Below are 27,276 nucleotides of genomic sequence, written 5' to 3'. Positions count from 1 at the left end.
ATTAAAGATTTTTATGTATTTTAAAGAAAAAAGGGGTACATTTTAACATTAAACACTAAGCTGCAAATTATCAGAGTCTCACCAGCCTAAATATCTAAGAGTGTTATGACCAATATGGACAGCCAGGGCCAGAAAGGAACATTCTCACACCTTGCAGACGGTTGTTTGGGTTCATGGTTTTCAAAATGCCAGGCAGCAATTGTCTCAGACTGATAAAGAACCATCACTATTGTGTTTGACACTATGTAGCTGTAATGCTACAGTAATGTGTGTTTTCTCAGCTTACTGTTGGTGGGTGACTTAGACGACAGCTGCAAATAAAAAGCTTATGGAGGCATGAACATTTTTGAGACTGTTTCAAAGTTTACATCACTATTTACAGCTTAAAGGATAGTTCTCACAACAAATGAATGTTCTGCCATTATTTACACACTCTCACGTCATTCCAAACCTGTATTACTTTCTTTATTCTGTGAGACAAAGGAGTTATTCATAGCTGAATGACAAAGAAATGAATTTTCCATACAATGAATGGCAATCTTGGCTATCAAGCTAAATTCTCAAGGCAAGATTTTTTTTGTGAATAACAATGTACATTTTCTTTAGGGTACTTTTTTGGGACTGACTCCTTTTGTCCCCATTCACTTTTTTAGTATGAATGAGAGCAGCCTCAACATTCTACTAAACGTTTCCTTGCATGAAAGAGTTGCATGAAATAAAGAGTACTGGTTCAGAAAGACATTAAGGTAAGTAAATGATGACAGAATTAAATTTTTCTCCGGATAAGAAATTGTATCATTTATTAAATTATTTTCATCTTGATCATTTGCCAACTACTTACCAATGTTAATCTCATCATCTGTCTCTGCATCTCCGATGCATTCAAACTGGAAATCCTGTAGGGACTGGGAAAATTTCTGCACAGCTGCAGATAGATCTGTCAGAGAGACAGAGTTTTCAGTTATTAATATATTATTATATAAGCTGTGATTTGTTCAGACTAAAAGGAAGGAGATAACATCACAAATACTTCTATAGTCAATTAAAGCATTAGTGATGTAGGTATTTTCTGGAAGACATTCACTGATTTTGTTTAGTACAAAAGCCCAAATGAGCCTTCTGCCAGACTGCATTGTGGCTGAGAATAAAGGAGAAAGTTGTGAAAGAGAATAATGCTGAAAATAACAAGAAATAGTCAAAGCTGATTGGACCTAAATGTTCAAAGGCTAAGACTAGTGCAAAGCAAATATATCTAGAGGAAGGCAGGAGGAGCCATGCTGGTGAAGTGGCTGATAACAGCATATCTAGCAGAGATTTGTCTGTTTTCAGATATCACATCAGATACCAGCTGAATAAACAAGCATTATATGATGGCGTGCACCAACCCTAGTATTGGTGGGTCTCTGAAGACCCTTTACAATGAGGAGCTGTAGTTTTAAGTAGTTAAATTAAATGTCTTTAAAAGGGCAAAAGGTCAGCTACCAGTTTATCATAGGTCCTTTCTTAATTATTAATATATATAATAAAAAATATTTAAATAGCACAACAAATCTGAGCTTTCTCGCTTATAAACCTCCATAAATCACAGATTGTCTTACTTTTAAAAAGACACACGACCTGTAACTTACTTTTCAGCGCACTAATAAGCATATTTCCATCTTTGATTAGTTCCTTGATGAATTTATTAGTACGATCCAGCTCAATTTCGTGGCATTTGAGTCGCTCTCTGAAGTCAGGACTGTCCAGAAAAGAATCACTGAATTCCAGCGCCGGGAGCCCCATTGTAAAAGTGCAAATGAATGAAACAGTGAAACAAAACCTGAAGAACAGCTTTAATCCTCGGGAAAAGTAGATTTCTTAATAGAGTAAACTTTCCACGCTTACGAGTCCCGAAACCCCACTTCCGGCATGTTGTTTCCCTGCTCAATCACAGAGGCTCAGCAGAGCGAGAAAGCGAGCGTAGCGGTGACTCCTACTGGTCTGATCCCGCTCACCTACAGTAAAACATCAGGACGTGATTAGCGGCTGTGCTGTGCTTGGTATGCAGGCTACTACACCCTCCTGAGGTGACTCTAGAAGTCATCTCTGTGTACAAATATGAGGGATTTTCAGGACAAAAAAATGTAACATGCTGGGTTTTATTTGGATGGATATTAAGTAATCTGAATCAGCATACTTTCTTGTTTGATTTGAATAAAACATAAGTGTTTGATCTACATGTTAGAAAACTAGAAATTTCATGACCAGAAAGGACCCATAAAGATATAAAAAAATACAAGCCACAGTTATACAATGTAATACATTTGATTACCGCAATTAATATAGGGCCTACACAGATTTTAAGTTTTACATTTTAACATTCATGTTTACAGTGGAACTATATAGTGTACCATAGCTACTACACTGTACTATGTACTAACTACACTACATAGGCTTCCTATAGCCCCTCTTTCAAAAATGTGCCATGGTAATTATAGTTCCAACAAATAATACTACATTTAGTCCTAAATACTACAGTTAAACTGGTACTGGCATTTGTTACTTGGTTTCCACCAGTGAAATGCAAAAATACAACTATTTTAAAAGTTACTCTTTTTAATTGAATATATCATATTAATTTCTAATAACATTTATCATGTCATGATAATTTGTCAGAAAATGTGGTTAGCCTACTATAGTGCATTTTATATATACTGTGGTATAGTATGCTATACTATAGCATTAAATTGCATTCCACACCAAACTACACATAATTTTTTTTCTGTAGAATTTCATGATGGTAAAAAGTTATATTAGTTAACGGCATCAATTAATTTTTTTTTATTTTACTTGTTTCTAAGCCAGCCCTGCTATGGCCAGATATGCCGAGATAGGCTCTAGCATCCCTGCAACTCTACAGAGGACAAGCAGTTTGGAAAAAGGATAGATGTTGCCAAGCCTTCTGATAAAAAGGCTACTACATTAGGAACATCACATGACAAAAACTTATTAATACAAATATGGAAAGGGTAAGGATGGAGAAGAACACAAAACGTGTTTGTGTTGAGATACCAAAAGGGTTTCTTGAATAATACGCTGTGTGCTTGTGGATCCCTCCCTGTTCCTTAAACCAAAAGGAAAGACTGCCATCTGGTGACCCACTGATGAAACCATAAAAAACAAACAGGTTTAAACTCTTTCTGCTCATCTGTCCTGTCTTCTGTTCGCCCTCTGTAGGTAGTAAAGAGCTTTAATTATAGCAAGATAGCAATATATTTTTATTTGACAATGTTTGTCAAATTTTCCCCAGTACCTTCAAGTCATGTAACTTGCTACTGACAGCTGAGGCAACTATTTTTAACATGACCCACAATCCTGTTCTTTAGAAAGGACTCTTGGAACAAGCCGGGGAACTTCTTGAGACATGGTTCACACTTTAGGTAAGTTGTTTGGTAACTCCCTTGGTAGGTTCTGCTGTCAGTGCTGTCTACAGCCGCTTGCCCTTACAGCAAAGTCTTACAAAACCAGGTACTTTTATAAGGAAAATATACTGTATGTTTTAGCACAATGTAATATATAAATGCATACAGATAATTGATAAATATTTTAATGAATAAGATACTACCTTTTTTCCAGAAGCTGCTGTTGCACATTGACACTGCTTCAGATAATAATGGTATGTACATATCATTTTCTGATTATTAAAATATTGGTTACTCAGTGATATTTGTATGTAAAAATATGTCATAATACAGATTTGAATTACAGAATTTTGTAGCATTATATTATAGAGCATTATGGTGTAATGAAAAGCGAAAAGTGTAAAGAAACTGCTCCATGCCTTAATATACTCTTAATATAGTTCAAGATTGTTTTTTTGTGTGGTTTTAGTCCACATATTTTAGATTTGAGGCATGATCCCAGCCTGTGTTCCCGTCTTGTGTTGTACTCTTATTTTGAAATTAATTCAGCATTACAGAAGCCATTCGTATGCTTTTGTATTCATAAAAGTTGACTCAAAATCAGATAGATCTAAATGAATCAAAATTTGTGTCCAATCAAAATGTGCTTTCGAATGAGAAAGTCCCTCCTGTTTCTATAGGACAGGGGTCACCAGACTGTCCTGGAGGGTCGGTGTCCTGCAGAGTTTACCTCCAACTTGCCTCAACACACCTGCCTTGAAGTTTCTAGTATGCCTTGTAAGACATTGATTAGCTAGTTCTGGTGTGTTTGATTAGGGTTGGAGGCGGAGCTTAACTCTGCAGGATACCGGCCCTCCAGGACCAAGTTTGGTGACCTCTGCTATAGGACTAGAATATAGAATATAGAATGAATTCTGTGCTAGTCTTTTTGAAATTCCAATTTGGAATTTCACACCTCCAGCAACCCCCCTCTCCCCCACACCTCCAATTCAGATCAGCGAAGACGAGGTGCGCCAGGTCTTCCGGAAGCAGAAAAGGAAAAAAGCACCAGGCCTAGATTGTTACACAAGTCTGTCTGAAATCCTGTGCTGACCAGCTGGCCCCCATATTCACACAGATATTCAACAGATCACTGGAGCTGTGCGAAGTCCCTTCATGCTTCAAACGCTCCACCATCATCCCCATCCCAAAGAAATCCAAAATTACAGGACTTAATGACTACAGGCCTGTGGTTCTAACGTCTGTGGTCATGAAGTCTTTTGAAAAACTGTTGCTGGCCCACCTGAAGGACATCCAAACATACCTGGCAATAAAGCTCATTCTGATTCTGCACCAGTGCAAGTTGCTTTGTTGTGCTTGTCTATTGTGTTTTTCCACAGAGGAGGATCTGATTATAGGAGATCCGGTCCGAGGCTGCACAGATATTGTGAGACCTGTTTCAGTTGCCGCTGCAAAGCCTCCATAGAAGTGTCCGTGTCATGCATGTTCATCAACTGCTGCTTGCTTTGTGGGGCCTCCTTCCACATGTGTAAAGAGGATGAACACTCCCTGTTGTGTCCCAATGAGAAGGTGCCTTGTCTCAATGCTCACTATGGCTGCCCTTTCACCATGTGTCACTCTCGGCTTGCCAAACACCTTGAGGTGTGTCCCACGAGCGTCGTCTTCTGCTCGATGGCGTGGAACCATTGGCCTCTTGAGAACCCAGATGCCCCCTTGTATTCAAACCAACTGAAAGAGCTCCACGAGCAAGAATCACTGGACCTTTCCATGGCACTGAGAGACCAGAAACATCTATGTGCCTGGTTGAAAATTAGGAAATGCTTTCCTGAGTTAATGGAGGAACAAGAAGAGGAGCCTGCCGCAGTGGAGGAGTATGACGATGAGGAGGAAGCAGTAGGAAAAGAGATTATGTGTAATGGGATGCACGTCAATGGACGTGGAAGTTCAGGAGGAGGCTTGGTGAATGGACCATCTAAAGCTTGTGAGAAAGCTCTGAAAGAAGATGTGGTCCTCAATGGTCCTGTTGACAAGGACAAGTACAATCTTTTCGAAAAGCTGTTTAGCATGGAAATGGGTGGTTGCAAGCAGGCAGAGGCGCCGAAAACAGAAGAACAGAATGGAAAAAAGACTTCTTCTAAAGGTTCTTTAAAGCTACAAGGAGCTTCTGTACAGCCCGAGAAAAAGGAAGCAAACGTATCCCATGTGGATCTGTGGAACACACACTATTTATTCACTCATACACTTATTTAACATACTCAGTATACATTTCAATTTGCACATAATATACCTGTACATACAATTGTCTATTGTTATATACCTGTACATACAATTGTCGATTTGTATATTTTTTATTCCTTATTTTACTTGTTCTATTTTTTATTTATTTATATTTTTTATTATCTGTGTTTTTTTGTTCTGTCACTGTCATTCTGTTACACTGTGGAAGCTTCTGTCACGAAAACAAATTCCTCGTATGTGTAAACATACCTGGCAATAAAGCTCATTCTGATTCTGCACCAGTGCAAGTTGCTTTGTTGTGCTTGTCTATTGTGTTTTTCCACAGAGGAGGATCTGATTATAGGAGATCCGGTCCGAGGCTGCACAGATATTGTGAGACCTGTTTCAGTTGCCGCTGCAAAGCCTCCATAGAAGTGACCGTGTCATGCATGTTCATCAACTGCTGCTTGCTTTGTGGGGCCTCCTTCCACATGTGTAAAGAGGATGAACACTCCCTGTTGTGTCCCAATGAGAAGGTGCCTTGTCTCAATGCTCACTATGGCTGCCCTTTCACCATGTGTCACTCTCGGCTTGCCAAACACCTTGAGGTGTGTCCCACGAGCGTCGTCTTCTGCTCGATGGCGTGGAACCATTGGCCTCTTGAGAACCCAGATGCCCCCTTGTATTCAAACCAACTGAAAGAGCTCCACGAGCAAGAATCACTGGACCTTTCCATGGCACTGAGAGACCAGAAACATCTATGTGCCTGGTTGAAAATTAGGAAATGCTTTCCTGAGTTAATGGAGGAACAAGAAGAGGAGCCTGCCGCAGTGGAGGAGTATGACGATGAGGAGGAAGCAGTAGGAAAAGAGATTATGTGTAATGGGATGCACGTCAATGGACGTGGAAGTTCAGGAGGAGGCTTGGTGAATGGACCATCTAAAGCTTGTGAGAAAGCTCTGAAAGAAGATGTGGTCCTCAATGGTCCTGTTGACAAGGACAAGTACAATCTTTTCGAAAAGCTGTTTAGCATGGAAATGGGTGGTTGCAAGCAGGCAGAGGCGACGAAAACAGAAGAACAGAATGGAAAAAAGACTTCTTCTAAAGGTTCTTTAAAGCTACAAGGAGCTTCTGTACAGCCCGAGAAAAAGGAAGCAAACGTATCCCATGTGGATATCACCAAAACTGGACTGGCACCTTGGCAGGATGGTGTCCTGGAGCGACTCGGACAGGAAGTGAAACCTAGAAAATTCAACATGTACATAGTGCATCATGGGCGCATGTTGATCTCCTTTGGTCAGATGGATGCTTGCACGCCCTGAGAGAGAGATTTTGTTTATGGGAAGTTGGAGCCAATACCAGTCCAGAGTCTACGTTCCTTCAAGGTTCCCAGTAGTTACAAAAAAAGACGCATTCAACTTAGAGAATTCAATACGAGAGTAATGACCGAGCACAAGGGCGTTGGCACATCTGACCTGGGTATGTCTGAGAAAGATGGTGGGGAGATGGATGAGATGTTTTTAACCCTACTTTGTTATGCAGAGGTTGAGATAAGGGGCCACAAAATAAGTGAAACGGTGTAACTTTTATTTGGAATTTTTGGTAGTTACAGTGAGTCAGTATCCACTAGTGAAAATTATTCTATTTATATAATGCTAATATTTACTACTGTTAAATTAATATTCTACTAATATATGTTTCTTTACAAATTATAACAACTGGAGTGTAAACATTCATTTAAAAATGATCATTTCAGGATGTTTGAGTGTTTGTTACATTTTTGCTTTATTGACAGTAGCCATTTCCACTTTATCACTGTCACAAAATTGCTCATCTGCCTAGAACGCAAAATCTTATTATTTATGGTTATTTATTAATCATTTTATTTCTAGGTTTAAATTAATTTTGACTCCCAGTCAAACTTGACTCCTACTTTTTGTGTGTTTGATTTCTAACTTAATTTTGCCTTTTATTCTCTCTCTGTAAAACTAAAACAAGAACTTACAGTAAAGCAGAATGTGTTTCTTCACTTCGCTTTAGATTTCCATAGCTCTTGTCATGTTTTATGTTGTCATGTTGGATGATAAACCTATAGAGTAAAATGTACCATTTTTGTGTACCATATGCACAATAATTGTATGATTAGAAAAGCACTGTTGAATAAATAGGCCTAACAAACAAATGTAAATAAATAATGCTGAAAATGTTTAAAAACACCATATGTGCATGAAATAATTATTGCATTCAAACAGTCAAATGCAGCACAGTTGAAAAGAACAGCTTAAGAAAAGTTTGAGATGGCATGTCATCTTTAATCTTGACACAGTGTCTTGAAAACACTGGGTACCTATAGCAGCTATGGTTACAGAACATGTAACTTGACTCTTGTATACCAAAAAACCCTAGTCACACAACCAGTATATGAACGTGTCTATTTTTAACTAGTGGGCAGACACAGATATAGTCTCACTCAAAGTTTTAGTGACTAAGCTGAACATTAGCGTGGAGCTCACAGTAAAAACACTATGGTAGGTAGGTCAACTTTTCTTTGCTTTTTTTAGTGTCTGCCAGCTAAATGCAAGATGTAGACATAGCAGTCTAAATATGTGCATTGTATCTGCAAGAAGCATTTAGGTTTTTAGCATTAGCTTAGGATTAATTATATTTCTGAAATACATTTCAGGTTTTACCACTAAGAGGAGGAACATGCAAAACACATTTATACATGTGTATATTATGTACAGTATATACAGTATTAATTCTATAATGCTATTCTTCTAGATCTAAGATTTGACTAGCATGTCATTGACATTCGCTTGTAGTTATGGTAAGACACTTTACAAAGTTTCTGTCCAGTCTAAAACATTGTAAAAACTTTGCATTTATTCACAGGGTAGACAAAGAACCCAAACATCCAAGCTCCATCGCCATTGTGAGAGCTGCCACAGCCGGCGCTGCGAGACGCCAATTGAGATTTGTGTGTCATGTGCGATCATGAGCTGCCGTTTGATGTGCGGTGCTGTGTTTCACCTATGCAAGGAAGAAGAGCACATGCTCTTGTGCCCCAATGAAAGGGTGCCTTGTCTCAATGTCGAATATGGCTGCCTGTTCACTATGTGCCACTCAAGCCTGGCTAAGCATTTGACGGTGTGTCCTGCCAGCGTTGTCTCCTGCTCAATGGAGTGGAACCGCTGGCCCATCGAAGAGTCCGAGACCCCTGAGTTTTACGAGAACATTTTGAAGGAGAACTACACTCAGGAACCTCTACATCTCTCGATGGCTCTGAGGCACCAGCAGCATCTGTTTCATTGTCTCAAAATGAAGACTCTCTTTCCTGAACTTATTGTCAAGTCTAGTCACCTTTATTTATATAGCACTTTTAACAATACAGATTGTGTCAAAGCAACTGTACAGCATTAATTAGGAAAATAGTGTGTCAATAATGCAAAATGACAATAGTAAACACTAAATTTTCAGTTAAAGGCAGCTCATCATTGAATTTAGTGATGTCATCATCCAGCTCAGTTCAGTTTAAATAGTATCTGTGTAATCAAGTCGACGATATCGCTGGAAATTAAGTGTCCCCAACTAAGCAAGCCAGAGGCGACAGCGGCAAGGAACCAAAACTCCATCAGTGACAGAATGGAGAAAAAACCTTGGGAGAAACCAGGCTCAGTCGGGTGGCCAGTTCTCCTCTGGCAAGATGAAACCAGCAGTTCAATTCCAGGCTGCAGCAAAGTCACATTGTGCAGAGGACTCAACTGGTTCCTGTGGTCTTGTCCCGGTGGCCGTCTAGGACAGAGTTTCCCAACCTTTCTTTAGTCGCGGCACCCTTTGGAAATTTTAACAAATTTGTGGCACCCTACAAAATTAATTTTGTCACAATATTTGAATTTCTAACTTAGATACGATACTTTGAAAAGTATAGATATTCGGTACAGCAGGGAAGAACTGCAGAATATACTGTCATAAAGATATTTTTAATATTATAAAAAAATGTGTCCATCAATGGTGGCAATCAGTAGGCTAATTTCTAATGAAAAGACCAATTCATATATTACAGATTTTAATGTAGGCTTTTATTCATATGTAAACATTGTGAGATAGCTAGTTATAATAGTAATTAAAGTTTTGTTCACTCAGTGTATTTTTGATTTTACAGTTGGGTAAATTTGTTGCAGTAGCACGAGATAGCTTGATTTAAAACTTTGAATTGAATAAAAAATGACAAGGAGGCTAAGCAGTTAATAATAAAATAAGAACAAATAAAGAAATTACTAATGATAGCACAAATAAAAAATAACGATAGGCCTACAAATGAAATAAATTGCTTTTTAGTTTTTCAGGTAGGTCTAACGCACAGTAGGGCTATTAAGAGATTTTTTTTTTTTACCAATTATCCAAATAATGTTTAATCCATTACCAGGGTTGCCCATTTACCACGCCTTGTTACAGCACAGTAGGGCTATTGCAAACAGAAACAATACTGTACTTACTACATAGATGTTTCCTGTCAGCTCAATTTTTGAGTGGACTTTGCTGTTCCGATGAGCATGAATGGTATATGAGTGGAGCACTCACATGGGCCGTGAGCGACTGAGTGGAGCACACACACGCATTGAGCGTGATAATATGCCGCGGCACCCCGGTTGGGAAACACTGGTCTAGGAGACGAGGTCTTCACTGGGGATCTGTCTCTGGGGCTCATCTAGTTGTCCTGGTCTCCGCTGACATTCAGGGCTTTAGAGGTCCTCTCTAGGTGCTGATCCACCATCTGGGCTGGATACGTACTGGATCCGAATATTGAAAAGGTGGCTGAGGAGCCTTCGGCTGCAGTGCAGGAGGGGGCAGTGGGAGGGGTACCGCTGTTGAATGGAGTTGAGGAAGCATTTGGGTCTTCAAGCGCAGAAATTGGAGAAGGTAGGCTGACTCAGGAGGAACAAGAGGAAATGGCGAGGAATCCTAATGTGACCAATCTCGAAAGCTATAATATTTGGGAAAAAATGTTCAGCATGGAGTTGAGCGGCTGCAAGCATACAATAAAATCTTTGGGGCAAAATCCTGAAACCTCTCGCAAAGAAATAAAGCCACAAGCCAACCCAAGCAGGTTGGAAATCTTACAGGAAGAGGTGCCAACAAAGATCGAAAGCTTTGACGCCCCTGCTGGCATCCCTCAATACAACTTCATGGACGAAGACAAATTCCTCATAGCCACATCCCTGTTTGCATGTGGCACGAGACCCAAGAAGAAACTCATCTACGAACATTTGGAGCCCATGAAGATTAAAACAGTCCGCAATTTCCAAGTCCCAACTAGCTTCAAAGCCAAACAAAGTCACATTTGAAACCCCTCGCATAACAAAAAGGTGAAATCGATGGGATGCCAAAATGAGATGAAGTTCAAGCAACTCTGTAGTGCTTTTTGGAGAGGGAACTACGGGGGCATCTCATAGCTGAATCTGGGTCCACAGATGCCCTTCTTCTGGACGTTGGAACATAGACGTATGATTTCAACTCGGCACCTTTCAAAGCAGAGTCTTCACTGGCTGATATCACTGCTGACCGGGCTTTGAAACTTCCACGTCCACATTCAGGCCGAGAGTGTCACCAGAAGGCACAACAAATCCAGCTTTGCGTTTACGTACCTCTGCAACCACATATTCAGACGGGACAAGTTTCCTTCACCACAAGAACGTTCATTCTGACATCCAAAGTTGCGTCAGTGGATGGTTTGAACAGCGATGCACTCTCTCCTACCTTGTTCATTCAGAGAAGGTTTCAACCCAGCTCTCACAGAGATCGACAGTTTTCTACAACAAGGAGCTCAACACTTTCTGCCTCCAAGCGGAGGTTTCAGATAAACTGTATGAAGGTATAAAACCAGTGACTGTGGAAAGAAAGCGTGCATGCAATACAGATGCTCTGAGCAGACTAACTTTTGAGGTTCTAGTCCATATTGCTGGATTTCTTGACAGCTTCACCCTGTCCCGGCTGGCTCTGGTTTCTCGTCTAATGAGGGAGGTATGTAGGACCTTGCTTCATGATAGAGGGATGGTCTCACTGAAGTGGGAGAAGAAGGTCTATTCTCATGGTGGATGGTGCTGGAGAGCCAGAAAGAGGGTGAGTTTCTACAGTAATTGAAATACTGAATTAAAAAAGGCAATCTGCAGTGAACAGGTCTATCATTTAGAGTCGGAAGTCTCAATGAGCCGTTTGTAGAGAAACACAATTTAAAAAATATATAATTTTCTAGAAACTAGTGCTGTGAAATGATTAATCGCGATCCAAAATAAAAGTTTTTGTTTAGTTTTTGTAAAAAAGTTTTTGTTTACGTAAAATATGTATGTGTACTGTGTATATTTATTATGTATATATAAATACACACACATACAGTAAATATATTATAAATATATATACATTTATATTCTTATATTTTATATTATATAGCATATTTAAAAATATAACATATTTTTCTTAAATATATACATTCATGTGTTTGTATTTATATATATAAATAATAAATATACACAGTATACACACATATATTATGTAAACAAAAACTTTTATCTTGGATGCAATTAATTGTTTGACAGCACTACTAGAACCAATGCAAGCAGAGATTTGCTAAGTGCATAAATCTCAAAATGTGTTTCTCAAACTCAAAATGATGGAGCAGTTCACTTATGTACGTGCATGAACATTTAAAAAATAATAATCTGATTTACACTAATTGACCTTCAAATCGTCATCAGGTCTGGCAGTTTAGCAACCTGTTCTCCACTGTGGACAGCTGGTGCTTTGACAAATTGCCTCCAATTTCTGAACATCTAAAGGTTTGTCCATACTACCAGAGGGAGAATAAGAAAGCACCTGTTTCTTTAACTGGTGTTCATGAGTGCCATGAGAAGGAAGCACACAGGAATCAGAGTCTAGTCTCCATGTTCATGAAAAACAAGTAGCATTTGTATTATAAGAGACAATCAAATGAAATGTTGTTTTTATGTGACATACATACACACTTACACACAAACACACAAAATCATCTATAATGAAATTCTGTGTTATTTTGTTCACAATTTAGTTTTGTCATATGTGCAAAAATAAATAAATAAACCACAATGTTTCAGTTTTGGCATGGAATTATTATTATTATTTTTTTGTGTGTGTGTGTGTGTGTTAAATTTATGCCCTGTCCTTTCACCTAAACATGAAAATTCAATCATCATTTACTCACCCTCATGTCTTTTCAGACCTGTATTGCTTACTTTCTTCTGCAGATCACAAAAGAAAATATTTTGAAGAATGTTGGTAACCAAACCGTATGATTACCATAGACTTTGTATAGACAAAAAAAAAAAAGTTTAAATAAAAATCAAATTGTTTATTATGTGGTAATCTTATCATTGTTTACCTGTGTAGTTAAAAGGGTTAAGTTGGGTTAAGTGAAGGTTGTGACAGTAAACGGGTAGTTTTAAGAAATAAAACACAGATTTGTTTTACCTTTTATTATGACACTAAATGTTTTATTAGAATAGAAAACATGTTGATGGAGAATGGGGAAGGAAAAATGCATGTGTTGGCAATTTCAAGAGATGTTTAATATAGTTCAAATTTTGGAGAAATGAAACAATTACACAGCATTTTTTTCTTTTTACCCCATTTTACTGCTCACAAAATTTACAGAGGGAGACTGGTAAGGCAGAATTTATGATTTTAGATTACTATAACTATATATTTGTTTCTATTGTACATTAACTCAAAACGCCTGTGCAGCTAACCTCATTTGTTCTTCGTGATTTATCTTAGATGTTTTAAGATGCAGCCGCTGGGTTTACGTGCTTTTCTTTGGGTGCTGCTTCCCTTTGCTTTCTGTCAGGATGATAAATGTGCGATACATGGGAGAGATGGCGTGAATGGAGTCCCAGGCAGAGACGGCTTACCAGGAGCAAAGGGAGAGAAAGGAGCACCAGGTAAGAAAGTAATGTGTGATATGCATCCACAGGCGGACAGTAACTAAATACATTTACTTGAGTTTTGTACTTAAGTACACTTTTTGAGTATCTGTACTTTACTTGTTTGAGTATAATTTTTTTCTGGGAACTTATGACTTCAACTTCACTACATTTGAAAGACAAATATTGTACTTTTCACTCCACTACATTTCTATCAAGGTCCTCGAAGTAGAAAGTCGTTACTATGTAGCAGCTTTGAAAGTCAGTGGGTGATTTTTTTCTTCTCTAAAACTCTTTTTTTCCCCATAGGTTTTTAACATTCTAAAAGCTCTTTATTCCAAAGATATTACAAGCTAGTCAGTGTATTCAGTAGGTGTAATGTATTCAAAGTTGCTTCAGAAGTATTGCAAGTACTACGTACAACAATAAAACAGTGCATTGACGTAAAAAAGGAAATTTACTTTTGGTACTTAAGTACTTTTAAAAGCAAGTACTTCTGTACTTTTACTTAAATAAAAATCTGTCTTTACAACTTTTACTTGTAATGGAGTAATATTTGACCAGCGGTATCTGTACTTTCACTCAAGTTTTGGAGTTGAGTACTTTGTCCGCCTCTGTATGCATCCTATATCCATGGGTAGTTGAAAATGTTCAGTTAAAAATAGCATTATAAAATAGCAGTGTTAAAACTGATATTATAGTTTTTGAATATTATTATGTTCTCTCAGCATTGCAGGATGAGCTGAACAGTATCAGCCTGCAGGAACTCAAAGGAGAGACAGGCATCAGAGGCCCTCCAGGAGAACCTGGTCCAAAGGGTTTCATGGGTGCACAGGGTCCAAAGGGTTTTCCTGGTCCTAAGGGTCCTAGAGGATCCAGTGGTGGCATTGATGGCAGTGGAGAAGCCAGTAAGAAGCCAGCTTTCTCTGTGCTGCGAAACCGAGCAGATTTGGCTCCATATGGCCAACCTGTGACCTTTGATAATCAACTTAGCAATGTTGATAATGAGTTCAACCTTGCAACTGGCTATTTCACTTGCAAGGTTCCTGGGGTGTATTACTTTGTGTTTCATGCATCATCTGAAGGACACTTATGTCTCAGACTTAAGAGTAACAGGAATGCAATCAGCCTGAATTTCTGCGACTTAAACCCACGATCATTATCTGCTGTTGTGTCAGGTGGAGCTGTACTTCAACTATCTACAAATGACAAAGTATGGATTGAGCCTTTCACAAAAACTGCTGCTGGCAGAAAAATGCCCAAAAGCACGTATGCTGTGTTCAATGGATTTTTAATCTATCGCAACACATAGGAGACTTAAAAGTCTATTAAACATGTTGCCAATGATTACTGAGTGCGGTAGTGATGTATGGCAGTGATGTAAGCATTTCAAAAACATTAATGAAAATTTAATCTGATCTGTTGCATGCTGCATTCAAATCTTGTATTCATGTATCTTGTCTTGTATTAAAACTGCTTTGTTGTCTTTGATAAATGTCTACAATTAACTAAATAAAAGCATAAGAACATGACTAAACAAAATGATTACCTTTCGATATTTTAATTCTGAATTCTACAATCCATTAACAATGAAATATGTATCTAATGAAAATAAGTTGACTGATGTAAAAAATATATATATAATTTCTTGTTTGCAATTTTTATTATTTTATATTATAATGTATATTTATTTTTATGTAACACTATTTACACTGAAAAAAATTATAAAACCGTTTTTACTCAGAAATTGCTAGTACATTTCACCAACAATAGACAAACGACAAGCAGCCTATACAGCATACTGAATTTTAAAATAGTATCTGAAATAGTAGGCTACTTTCTTGTGAAATGTAGGCTACTCCAGTGATATTTGTTTTATTTACAACTTAGAAAAGTAATTTTTTACAGTGTTATCATTAGGGCTTAAGCTTGCACTGAAAGAAAATAGTCAAATGCTACTAAGCATGAAGATTTGTTTGAATGCAGTTTTGTGAAAGATCCTGAATAAGTGCAACACGTGCAGCACAAAAGAGGAACTGTGATTGCCATTTTGTTTGCTTGGTCTTGTGTATATGTGTAATGTTATACGATTATAGAGCTCACTCTTTAAAGTCATGTGGGTTCGGTTACGTCCTCGCTCCACAGCAAACATGTTTGGTGGCCACATCAGTTTTGGAACCATTTAGTGGGGTTTCTCTGCCTCTCTCTGGTCTCTACGGACACTTGTCCTTCTGGAAGGATGCCGGGTTTTCCAGGTATCCCTGGATTTCCTGGACATGATGGAAGGGAAGGGATGAAGGGAGAGAAAGGAGATCCTGGTAAGATTGACTCTTGATGGTTTTTATTATTATTATTATTATTATTAATTTAATTTAAAATAAATAATTCGGAATGTTTTAGTTTGTGGGAGCCTACCAGGTCTTATTCAGAACCTGTTTTATATTTTAAATATACTAAAACCGAATGACGTTCGGTTCCGTTAACGCTGAAGCATTCGACACAAAGATATACACGCAGTATTATATAATGTATGAAAGGTGCTACCACTTTTATATATTTAATATTGTTTAATATGGCCTATAATTAAGAATATAATTAAGAACTGAATTGCATTTTTGCCACCTGCAAAATAAGACTATCTGTATACAGCAATTTAGTGAACTATAGCTTCTTACCAAAGCTCAGATCAAATTAGTAATAAAACAACAAATGAAATTTAAGAGAAGTGTGTTGTATGTGTTTGTCTGTAAGTTTCATAGGCCTGAGTAGAGAGCAACAATTTCCATATTAACATTAAAACAATTACCAACATTGTGGGAATATTGGGTGAACCCAATGATGAAAACAAAAATACTAAATAATATAGGCTAACCTACTAATTAAAAGTTAAAAATGCCAACAGATGCTGAGACAGGGTTAGGTTGTAGTAGTGCTGTATACTGTTCTTCTAACATGATATAAAAACAATATGTCTGTCTCAACAGGGATTCCTCTTAAACCTGATGAAACCAGGAAAAAGGGGGGAAAGGAGAACCTTGAATCAGAGGAATTCCTGGAAAGAGAGGTCTCCAAGGGGATTTCGGCATAATGGGACCACCCGGCCACCCAGGAGAGCCAGGGGAACCAGGCAATTTAGACACTTCCAGATCTCATATGCAGTCTTCATTCAGTGTTGTCCGTTTCACAAGAGCCCATCCCGAGCCAAACTCTCTGATATGCTTCAGAGATGTTATCACCGATATCAAGAAGGATTTCAGTATGTTTCATGTTTCATGCATCATCCAATGAAAAACATCTGTGTGTAAACCTAATTCATGATGAAGAGAAGCTAGCTGTTTTCTGTGACCACATGCAAAAGGGTAACATACAGGTGAGTTCTGGTGGGCTAGCGGTTTATCTGAAAGAAAATGAGAAAGTCTGGCTGACGACAGGCACCTATAATGGCCTGTTTGCAGAAGGGGAGAAAGCAGACAGTGTTTTCTCAGGTTTCTTGATTCATGCACACCGACTGATTGTTGCACTGTTCAGAACTATGAAGTTGAGCGATAAGACATGCTTGTTAAACACACTGTATGTTTTACTCATGGAAAATGCACACAATCGAGTTTTGAAAAGCTACTTATAAAATAAAATAATGTTTCTGTAAATTGTCTTGACAAATTACAGTTTTTATGTTTTGTCAGTGCACTGTCCAATATGGATAACTTCTCTTCCTTCTTCAATTTCTCAGAAAAGGGATATGGAACTTGCAAACATTAGCAAAATAAAATGTCAATTACACTAATGAAAAAGGTAATTCAAGGTTTATCTAAATGAATATGTGAATGATGAGTATATGTTTTGTTTCTTGCCTTTATTGTGCAACACTGCACTTATCCTGTGAAACTGGGAACTCAAATCAGAGCTCTTCATGCAGGCGGGAGAAAACATTTTAATGTAACACTTATCTTCAAAGCTATTCATCTGTATTTCCAACAGCTTTCTTGGAAGATAAGATGGTAAGATAAATTATGAATCTTATTGGAATAAATCTGTACTTGGCTTCTGTTTTCAAAAATTAATACATCATTTGATAAAAGGAAAATTTACATGCTTGCTTATATCTGTTGCTGTAGCAGAACTGAATTGTCCAATGATTGTTTTAAAATATTTTTATTTTTTTAATACAGGCAGATATAACAGGTATTTATCTTTATGCCTGCACAGTGCTGCAGTTTACTATTATATTCTTGCTGGTGGCCTCCTCTGAGTCAGATACATGTGATGGTGGCTGGATGGCAACAGAGGTTTCTCTGGAAGACCAGGTATTCCAGGAGTTCCTGGTATCGATGGGAAGCATGGTGCAAAAGGAGAAAAGGGAGATCCAGGTGTAGTGATCACACTACTTTTCTATGTGAAAAACTGCAAATTGAAAGTCAAAAATGTACCTTCTGTTTCTCCTGACTGTCCTAAATAAAGGCAAAGAATCTGATAAATGAAATTTAAATGAAAGGTCTGCATTTAAAAATTGTGCATTTAAAAACTCTGTGCTGAAAACCCTTTACCTTATTTAGTGTTCATGGCCAAAAATGACCAGCCTTTTAAAAATTATGCTATATTATTTTTATTAAATCAAGGATTCACTCTTTTTTGTCAACTTTATTTTTTTTTTTTCAATTAGCACAGGTTTTAGATTTCTTTTTGGAACTGATTAGTCATAGGCCTCACAGAGAGTTCTTCCAGACAAATTAATCGGCTTTGAAATCCCACTGATCTCCGGGGTAGGTGATGTCTTTGATAGTGACGGACGGTTACTTTAACATAAGCTACCACATTTCATCCAGTCAGTCTGCCTGCCTAAAGATTCAGGTAGGGGAGGAAGAGAAGGTCAGGTTCTGCGATTCACCTGGGATGATAATGGCAACTGCAGGATCTGTGGTACTGCCATTGAAAACTGGGGATAAAGTGTCTGTACAGGCAACTGCAATAAGCTCTATCTTCAGTAGAGATACACTGTCTGCACCTTTATAGGCTTCTTGCTCTTCCCAATAAATGGATAAGATTATGTTGATCAGCCACACTCTTACTCTTCCTTAGATTGTAATTTGTAACAAATGTATCCAAAGTTATTGTTGATTAAAACTATATGGAATCATATATTGTTGTTTCTTGACTTATTTCACCACAAGTATAATAATGTGCATTGTTAAATGATTTGTTTCCTTTTTAGAATTTTAGAATTCAGCAGGGGCATTACATTTGATCAAAACAGACAATGAAGTCATTTTTAATGTTACAAAAGATTTCTATTTCAAATACATGCTGAAGTAATGAATGCTGAAAATGTTTGCTTTGCCATCAGGAATAAATTATATTTTAAAATGTAGTACAATAGAAAACATTTCATTTAAATTGTAATCATATTTCACAATATTACATTTGGACTATTTTGATCAACTAAATGCGGCCTTGGTGAGCATTTGATAGTATTTTCTTTCCAAAAAAAAAAAAAAAACACAGATAGGTCAAAACCAAAACTTTTGAATGTATACTGTATAACAATTTTTATACATGTAGAAATGTAGCTAGTTTTTACCCAGTTAGCAATTTAGGTTCCCAGAATGTTCTAAGAAATGTTAGTTTATGGTTATTTAAAAATAAAACCTGAAAGGAACAGCCTAAACATTCATAAGAATGTTCCCATGGAAATAACCAAACCGTACAACAACATTAGGGCAACAATAACAGTATGTGTTTTCTTGGGTGTTATCCATTAATAAACTGAAGCACAAACTTAAACCAACAGGCTTTCTTCAGGTTTGATTAAACAAAAATCTCATGCTGAGCACAATTGCAGCGTCACGTCAGTCTACGGTTACAGAACACTCATTGTTCTTGAGCTGAGTCCATCACCCTTCAGGCTTTCTATAAAGAATAGAGCAGCCATGGCAACAGCCGCTAACTGAGTGTAACAGCCATTTACAAACATGCCACTGTGCTGCAAGAATGTAAAATAATCAGCAGCTACTAAAGTGCTCAGGGATCAGATTCATGGGGAAAAAACTGCCATGCATGAGGTGAGTTCACTTCAATTAAAAATGAAAAAAAAAAAATCTATATTTGAGCAAGTACATAACCACCCAGTGTTCAAAACTATCACTTTACTTTAGCCCGATTCACAACGGTTAGCTTATAATAATGTTTTCTAATATGAGTGGTATGGGTAGGTTTTCGCGGGAAATTCGAGCATGCTGCTGCATCATTACGTCACGTCTGTAAACATAAAGAAGTTGTCCCAGCTACTAGGTTTGTCACGAATCCGGTCCATGAACTTCCAATTTCATTGACTCTCGCACTACACACTGTTGCACATCACTCCGGACTACATATTCCATCATTCATTGCACTCAGCACGGATTGCACACAGCTGTTTACACTGATTGCACCCAGCTGTTTCATATCACTCCCTCACTATTTAACACTCACTCTGTTTCCTTCCCTCTGCCGAGTATTGTCTAGCGATTATCACTCTCCTAGCGATAGCTACTCTACAGAGCCCTAGGTCGTTTTTCCCAGCCTGAGCCTGAGCCTGAGCCTGAGCCTGAGCCTGAGCCTGAGCCTGAGCCTGAGCCTGAGCCTGAGCCTGAGCCTGAGCCTGAGCCTGAGCCTGAGCCTGAGCCTAGTTTTGCCTTGCCTTGTCTGTTTCCTTCGGTGTTGATCTCGAGTATTGCTTAGCGTTTATCGCTCCCCTAGCGATAGCTACACTACAGAGCCCTCAGTCGTTTCCTAGCCTTAGCCTTAGCCTTAGCCTAGTTTTGCCTAGCCTTGTCTGTCTCCTTCGGTTTTGATCTTCACCTGTTTTCCTGGACTTCTCCCTTTATCCTTGCCCCTGTGACTCTGTCTGCCTATCGTCGACCCACGCTAGCCCTGTGACTATTCTTGTGTCTTGCCCGCCATATTCCTGGTTGCCACTGATTACCCTGCCTGTCTGATGACCATGTCTCTGTCTTCTCCAAATAAAGCTTTGCATATGGATCCGCACGTCTCATGTCTCGTCAGCCCCGTTACAAGGTTATCGCATGTGGGGATCCTGCAGGTGGCAGATTGTTAGCCTTTTCTCACAGCAGCTGGAATAATTAAATGTCAAAAAATCATTTTGATGGCGGATTGTAATCCAGAAAGGATTATATGAAACACATGTGAATTAAATTAAATTATATATTCCAATTTTAAATGTGATTCTGATTACAGATAGCCTGGGATTACACAAGATTTGTATTTTAAATACAACCAGTTCGAAGGGAGGTTAAAATAATTTCTTTGTATGAAATTCGGATGGTATGACAATTAGAGATTAGACTGTACAGAAATTTAAATATACACACACACACTATACTCATAGTCATGCAATGATGATGTTGTTAACATTAATAATCTGAGAATAAAGTATAACAATAATAATAATTTGCACAGTTTGATGTGATATGAGCTAATCAATCGTTATATTAAATCACCATTGGTAGCACGATTTATTATAATGCTTTTTTCCTCAGTTGGTCAGAACAAACGTGGCAGACTTGTTATTTACTTGTTCAGATGACTATATCTGGTAAAAAAATTCTTATTTGGGTCATATATTCCAAGACGTAGGCTAGAATCTGTGATTACTAAGTATAGGATTCACACCGGTGCGGTGACTGACTGCCACACATACTCCTCAAAACTTTAGATTCATCTGCACTGGAGCCGTGCCAGAGCACAAACCATGCAAGGAAGATAATTCCGCAAGTAACTGCAATTCCAAGTTTTCAAACAGAGATGGCGTCAAAGAGGCAAAATTTAAGGACTGCAGCTTTAAGGCCACTTAATATAACCGAAAATATTTAAGTGTGATTAAAATGACTGATTAAAACATGAAACCAGCATAACCTTGAAATCACCTTCATTTGTTTATTTTATGTTATTTTTTTACACGTTTAAATATTCAGTCTCAACAGTAGCTCAAAGATGGCCACTCATGAGAAGACAATCAGCAAGCAACAGAGACCATCTCTAAGAATCCCATTTGGTCATCCATGTAGAACTGATATATTGCTCCTCAAAAATGGTCAAATGGCATCGAAACACCCACGAGCCTTTCCAATGCTGGGAGAACTTCCTTCTTTGGCAGGTAAGCAGTGAAACAAGGAGATTTTGATTTGTCCTTTAACTTTCATTCAGAATTCCCACAGATATATGACTACCGTTAAGTCTGTAACAATCAGGAAATGGCACATGTCATTCAGAAATTAGACTAAAGTATATTTGAATGAGTGCCAAAAAAACCCAAAAAAATGCTAACAAATCTCCTCTTCAGGGTTACTGCTCTACCCTGGTAAGCGGGAAAAGATGGTAACCACAACAGAAACTGAATTTGGACCCAAAACCTGGCCAAAGGTAGAGCCCAAGAAGATCCTACAGTGCAACTTAACTCTAGATGGTATGCATTTCATTGGAATTTGGGAAAATAATTAATTAGTATCAATTAGAAAAGTTACCAACCATCTGTTGTTAACTTACCTAACCTATTTTGCAGATGAGTCAAATATTAGTTATCACTACATAACTGTTGTTTTTACACTAAAGGTTTAATTAAGTTCATTATTAAATAACTGATTTCCTTAGCAGAAAAGATTAGAAGGCTGAAAAAATAGATATTTACATTATATATTGTATATAATGTTCAAAAGTTTGGGGTCAACGTTTTCAACAACAACAAGAAAAAGAAAACAGAAATATGTTTATTCAGCAAGGAGACGTTACAATGTATTATATTGTCAGACATTACAGTTTACATAAAATGTGAAAAATCCCTGTCATTTTCACTTTAATAATTACAACCAAGTGATACGAAATGTTTCTTGAGTAGGCCTACACAGAAGACTGGAGTAATTGCTGCTCAAAAATACTCAACTTTGCCGTCACATGAATAAATTACATTTAAAAATATATTACAGTGCAGCCTATCTCTATATGGAAGGGAATTTATTGAAATTCTGGAAAATAGGTAGTTAGTATTAGTATTGATTCGGAAAGTTATTTATATCTATGGTAAACTTAACCTGTTTGAGCCAAATATCTCTATGTAATCGCAGGTGTCAGGAGTTTCAGCACAACAAATAGAGAGGATTACCCTTATTACAAACCAGATGGCGCTCCGATTGTGTGGCATGGAAGAATCCCCGCAAGAGATAACAGGACTGGCCAAGCACAGAGATGTTCTCTTTACCAGCAGGACTTCCCTACTCCAAAAAGAATCTTTGTCCGGAGAAATCAGGTCACCCCTCATCCTGACAACCTGGCGATCAACACTTCAATGAGGTAAGTGTACTACCACTGAACCTGCATTCAGTTTTACTTAAAATCTTAACAGAATATGTTTAAAGTGATGAACTTAAATCTGTGTTTTATAGAGCTGAATACAAAACAGTGCAGAAAGAGGCTTTTCCAGGCTGGGATGTGTCTGTGCACACTCGCCCACCACCTGCCCGTCTCAAAAGAACAGCTGTAGCTGACAGTTGAAGGCCAGAGAAAACCTTCAAAGTGCATTTATACAATGGATGCATAAATAACACAAAAAGCTTCTTTAAATCAAGCATTTGTGTTATTCGGCTTTACTTGTTATCTTTCTCCTGTACAATATGACATTTAATATCTTTAGAAACTCAAAGAAAATATATTTGTTTAATTTTACATTTGAAAAAACATCTCATCCATTTTAATTACAACTTTATTCTCCAAGAATGTATTACACTGATCAGAAGTGATACTAAAGGCATTTATAATGTTTTCCAAAACATTCTATTTGAAATAAATACTGTTAGCTTAGACTTTCTAGTCATCAAAGAATCCTTACATATGCATATGTATATATATATATATATACACACACACACACAGTAGTCAACATTTGAAGTGGATCAAAACCTTTCATCAAAGTTGTCCTAAAACTAAAATGCATTCTTGTCTATCTTACACAATTTCCACATAAATATTAACCAGCACAAATGTTTTTGACATTGGTAACAATAATAAATAAAATAATTCTGCCAAAAAATTAGTTTTGCCATAACAGGAATAAATGACATTTGAGAAATTGTAAAAGATCTGTCTCCAGAATTATTAGGCTCCTTGGTAAATATGAGCAAGTGAAAATAAAGTCTGATCCATCATTCGAAATATTCACAAAAGTTAAACTTTCACTTAAGTAAAACAATTGGATGTGAGGCGAAAAAAAATCACATTATAAAATAAACGTTTTCTCCAAAAAAAAAGAAAACAATGTGTGCTGCATCATCTAGTCGGTGTAGAATTTGTTCTGTTAACTAAAATTGCTTGTTTTGAAATGGCGCTGATGAAAATCAAGACAAAACAGATTTGTTAAAAAAGTAGCATTTAATAAGGAAAGTATGTTTCTTGTACCCAGTAGGAACGATAACTGCACACAAACATCTTGGTTTTGGATGGCACACAAAGAAGTTCCACTTTTGCAGTGTGTGCAGGTGCAGTGAGAACTGTGTCATTTCAGTTTTTAAATCATGAATCTCTATACACACATCTGGATCTACATGTCTTCCACACTCCACTTGTACGCCATCTCTTGGACAGCTTTCTTATCGGCTATCCTGCTCTACCGCTTCTGCTCATAACCATTGGACCTAAAGGATCAAAGGAAAAGTCATTTAAACCATTTTCTCAGGTTTGCATTAGTTTGCTCATGATATTTCAAACCAGCTGTCACTCATCAAAACCTCTTACCTGTCAACTCCATCCCAGTGATACCCTGGCATAATGTTAAAACGATTCGGAGGTGGAGGTGGACCTTTGTAACGAGGTTTTTCTGGAGAAACAAACATTGTGATATTGCGATTAGTACTGTGGTCTAGGTTTTTGCTAAATATAAACACTAAAAGTAATAATTGTCAATGAGGTGTCAAAGCACGCTAAACCCTTTCTTATCTTGGGTGGTGACTTTAATTGTGTTTTGAATCCTGAATTGGATCAAAAGCCACCTAAAAAAGTTCATTCTAAAAAAGGACGAGCGCTTCAGGGGTTTTATAATGATCTTAGTTTATTTGAGGCCTGGAGAGTAAGACAGCCAACTGAGAAAGATTACACTTTTTTTCCATCATCTTTCATCAGTCATTTTAAAGAATTGATTATTTTTTAACATCTCTACTGGTCCTTGAGAGAATTAATGCATGCCATATAGGGACAATTAATATTGACCATGCTCTTGTAACGCTGAGTATAGCACCATCCTATAGATGCCCAATATTTAAATCTTGGCATTTGAAAGCTTCTCTTTGATACAGCCAAGAATTTTTGCAATATTTGAAGAGCCAATGGAATTTTTCTTTTTTAAATCAAATTAATTGTTAATTAATTGAAATTAATTAAATGACTTCCTGGAGAACATTCCACTGCCATATTTATCGGAGGAAGATGGGAACACACTGTGTAAACACATTTCTAAGCAGGAGGTTATAGATGCCATCATCCATCATTTTTCATCAGTCATTTTAAAGAATTGATTATTTTTTAACATCTCTACTGGTCCTTGAGAGAATTAATGCATGCCATATAGGGACAATTAATATTGACCATGCTCTTGTAACGCTGAGTATAGCACCACCCTATAGATGCCCAATATTTAAATCTTGGCATTTGAAAGCTTCTCTTTTATACAGCCAAGAATTTTTGCAATATTTGAAGAGCCAATGGAATTTTTATTTTTTAAATCAAATTAATTGTTAATTAATTGAAATTAATTAAATGACTTCCTGGAGAACATTCCACTGCCATATTTATCGGAGGAAGATGGGAACACACTGTGTAAACACATTTCTAAGCAGGAGGTTATAGATGCCATCATGTCACTTAAAAGTGGAAAGTCGCCAGGGCCTGATGGCTTCATTCCAGAATTTTATAAGGAATGCAGGGACATGATAATTGACCAGCTTCATAACATGTTTATACATTCCTTTGAATCAGGATGTCTCCCATCCTCATTGTACCAAGCAAATATTTCATTAATTTAAAAAAAAGACAGACCCTATATGGAATGTTCCTCTTATCGCCCAGTATCTCTAATCAATGTTGATGCTAAAATTCTATCCAAAATACTTGCCAAAAGATTAGAGTTATATTTGCCACACCTTATTGTGCCAGACCAAACTGGTTTTATTCGTTCACAAAATATTAGACATCTTATGGGCATTGCACAATACTGCTTTACCAACTCAATGTAAGGCCATGGTCATTTCTATGGATGCTGAAAAAGCTTTCGACTGCTTGGAGTGGAAATATTTGTTTGAATTTCTGCGACGTGTGGGTTTAGAGGATAACTTTGTGAGATGGATAGAAATAATATATAGGGCACCACAAGCAGCAGTCCTGTAAAGAATCATCCACTGAAGGCGAGCGTAAGTGAGAACCCAAGTAACACTACTCATACCATCTCACTGTAAGCCGATGACATGCTCTTATTTCTCTCTGAGCCAGAACTGTCGGTGCTAGCGCTGATTGATCTGATAGATAACTTTAGTTATTTTTCGGACTACAAGATTCATTTGAATAAATCAGAGGTAACTCCATTGGGCAAGTGGGGAGACTCAGCCCCATCTTTAATGTTCCCCTTCAAGTGGCCACTTAATGGATTTGGCTATTTAGGTGTTCATTTTTCTCCCAATCTGAAAAAGTTATTCAATCTTAATTCTGTCCCAGTCCTGATAAATGATCTAGAACGACGGACGGATCTCCCAATTTCTTGGATAGGCAGAATAAACTTGATAAAAATGAATGTACTTCCTAGATTACTGTACCCTTTACAGAAAATTCCATTATATATTGCCAAAAAGATCATTGCAGATTTAGAAAAGCATTTCAGTAGGTCTATTTGGCATCAGAAAAAGCCAAGAATTAAATTATCCAAATTGCAATTACCTGTAGACAAAGGTGGCTTAGCACTAGCTGATTTAGGTTTTTATAATTGGGCCTGTCACATAAGAATTATTTTGAGGTGGTTACAACAGTCCCCAGAAACAGAAATAGATTCATGGTTTGTTCGTCCCTTTTCTTTACATTAGGTGATTTCTGCAAAAGGGAAATCCATTGGCTCGGAAATTTGCAACAACCCCCTCTTACAAAGTGCTCTGAAGACCTGGCGAGATATCCATCGGTTTTCCAGCGGAGATATCCAGAAGTACATTTTCATCACCGTTGATTCCTCTTATTATGAACAAAGCCTTTCTCCCTGGGCTTCAAAATAGTGTTTTCCATTAATGGGCCAAAGCAGGAATTTGGTCAATGTCAGACTTATATAACAGGAATTCTTTGTTATCATTTCAACAGTTACAAGAAAAGTATGGGTTACCTTCTTTTCATGTTTTGGTTTCCTTCAAATTAAACATTTCATTGACAAAACTCTTACTTTCCCCACAGATCAAGAAATGTGTACTAAACTAGATCTATTTTTGAAGCACTCTTTGAACACAAGGAATGTTATTTCTAAGGTTTACACCTTGTTAGTTTCTAATTCAGGAAAAACTTGGCAAGCATTGTTATCAGGGTGGGAAAGGGACTTCGGCAGGGCACATGAGGAGGAGAAATGGTCAAATGCCATGCGAAATACGAGGAGGCACAAGAAACACAGCTTAAAATACTACACCGTATAACATTGTACTCTT

At 37.5% G+C, this 27,276-nt stretch overlaps 2 protein-coding genes and 3 pseudogenes across 2 annotated transcripts; all 5 read left to right on the top strand.

The window, feature by feature from the left end:
* The first annotated feature begins 4,925 nt into the window (after positions 1–4,925).
* LOC107603283 (F-box only protein 40-like) lies at positions 4,926–7,201 on the top strand (annotated as a pseudogene).
* A 775-nt stretch (positions 7,202–7,976) lies between these two features.
* LOC107603282 (F-box only protein 40-like) lies at positions 7,977–12,612 on the top strand (annotated as a pseudogene).
* Positions 12,613–13,267: 655 nt separating this feature from the next.
* LOC107548128 (complement C1q subcomponent subunit A-like) lies at positions 13,268–15,097 on the top strand. The gene is made up of 3 exons (XM_016228679.1): positions 13,268–13,311; positions 13,425–13,588; positions 14,299–15,097. Exons 2-3 carry the CDS (start codon positions 13,435–13,437, stop codon positions 14,880–14,882), a joined length of 738 nt encoding a protein of 245 aa, XP_016084165.1. The 5' UTR covers positions 13,268–13,311; positions 13,425–13,434; the 3' UTR covers positions 14,883–15,097.
* Positions 15,098–15,720: 623 nt separating this feature from the next.
* Positions 15,721–17,943, top strand: LOC107603281 (complement C1q subcomponent subunit C-like; annotated as a pseudogene).
* A 1,659-nt stretch (positions 17,944–19,602) lies between these two features.
* Positions 19,603–23,110, top strand: LOC107603280 (uncharacterized). The gene is made up of 5 exons (XM_016296043.1): positions 19,603–19,626; positions 21,538–21,719; positions 21,906–22,028; positions 22,684–22,909; positions 23,002–23,110. Exons 1-5 carry the CDS (start codon positions 19,622–19,624, stop codon positions 23,108–23,110), a joined length of 645 nt encoding a protein of 214 aa, XP_016151529.1. The 5' UTR covers positions 19,603–19,621.
* Positions 23,111–27,276: the final 4,166 nt, after the last annotated feature.

Source organism: Sinocyclocheilus grahami, unplaced genomic scaffold (genome assembly GCF_001515645.1).
Source record: "Sinocyclocheilus grahami isolate Dianchi unplaced genomic scaffold, SAMN03320097.WGS_v1.1 scaffold344.1, whole genome shotgun sequence".
Lineage (NCBI taxonomy): Eukaryota > Metazoa > Chordata > Actinopteri > Cypriniformes > Cyprinidae > Sinocyclocheilus > Sinocyclocheilus grahami.
The sequence above is the reverse complement of the archived record's forward strand: the minus strand, read 5'-3'. Positions and strand labels throughout refer to the sequence as shown.

Coding starts and splice junctions, on each gene's coding strand:
- LOC107603280 (XM_016296043.1), top strand. Junction 22,029..22,683: donor GTGCAACTTAACTCTAGATG/GTATGCATTTCA, acceptor ATGTAATCGCAG/GTGTCAGGAGTTTCAGCACA. Junction 22,910..23,001: donor GCGATCAACACTTCAATGAG/GTAAGTGTACTA, acceptor TGTGTTTTATAG/AGCTGAATACAAAACAGTGC.
- LOC107548128 (XM_016228679.1), top strand. CDS start 13,435: ATGCAGCCGCTGGGTTTACGTGCTTTTCTTTGGGTGCTGCTTCCCTTT. Junction 13,589..14,298: donor GGGAGAGAAAGGAGCACCAG/GTAAGAAAGTAA, acceptor ATGTTCTCTCAG/CATTGCAGGATGAGCTGAAC.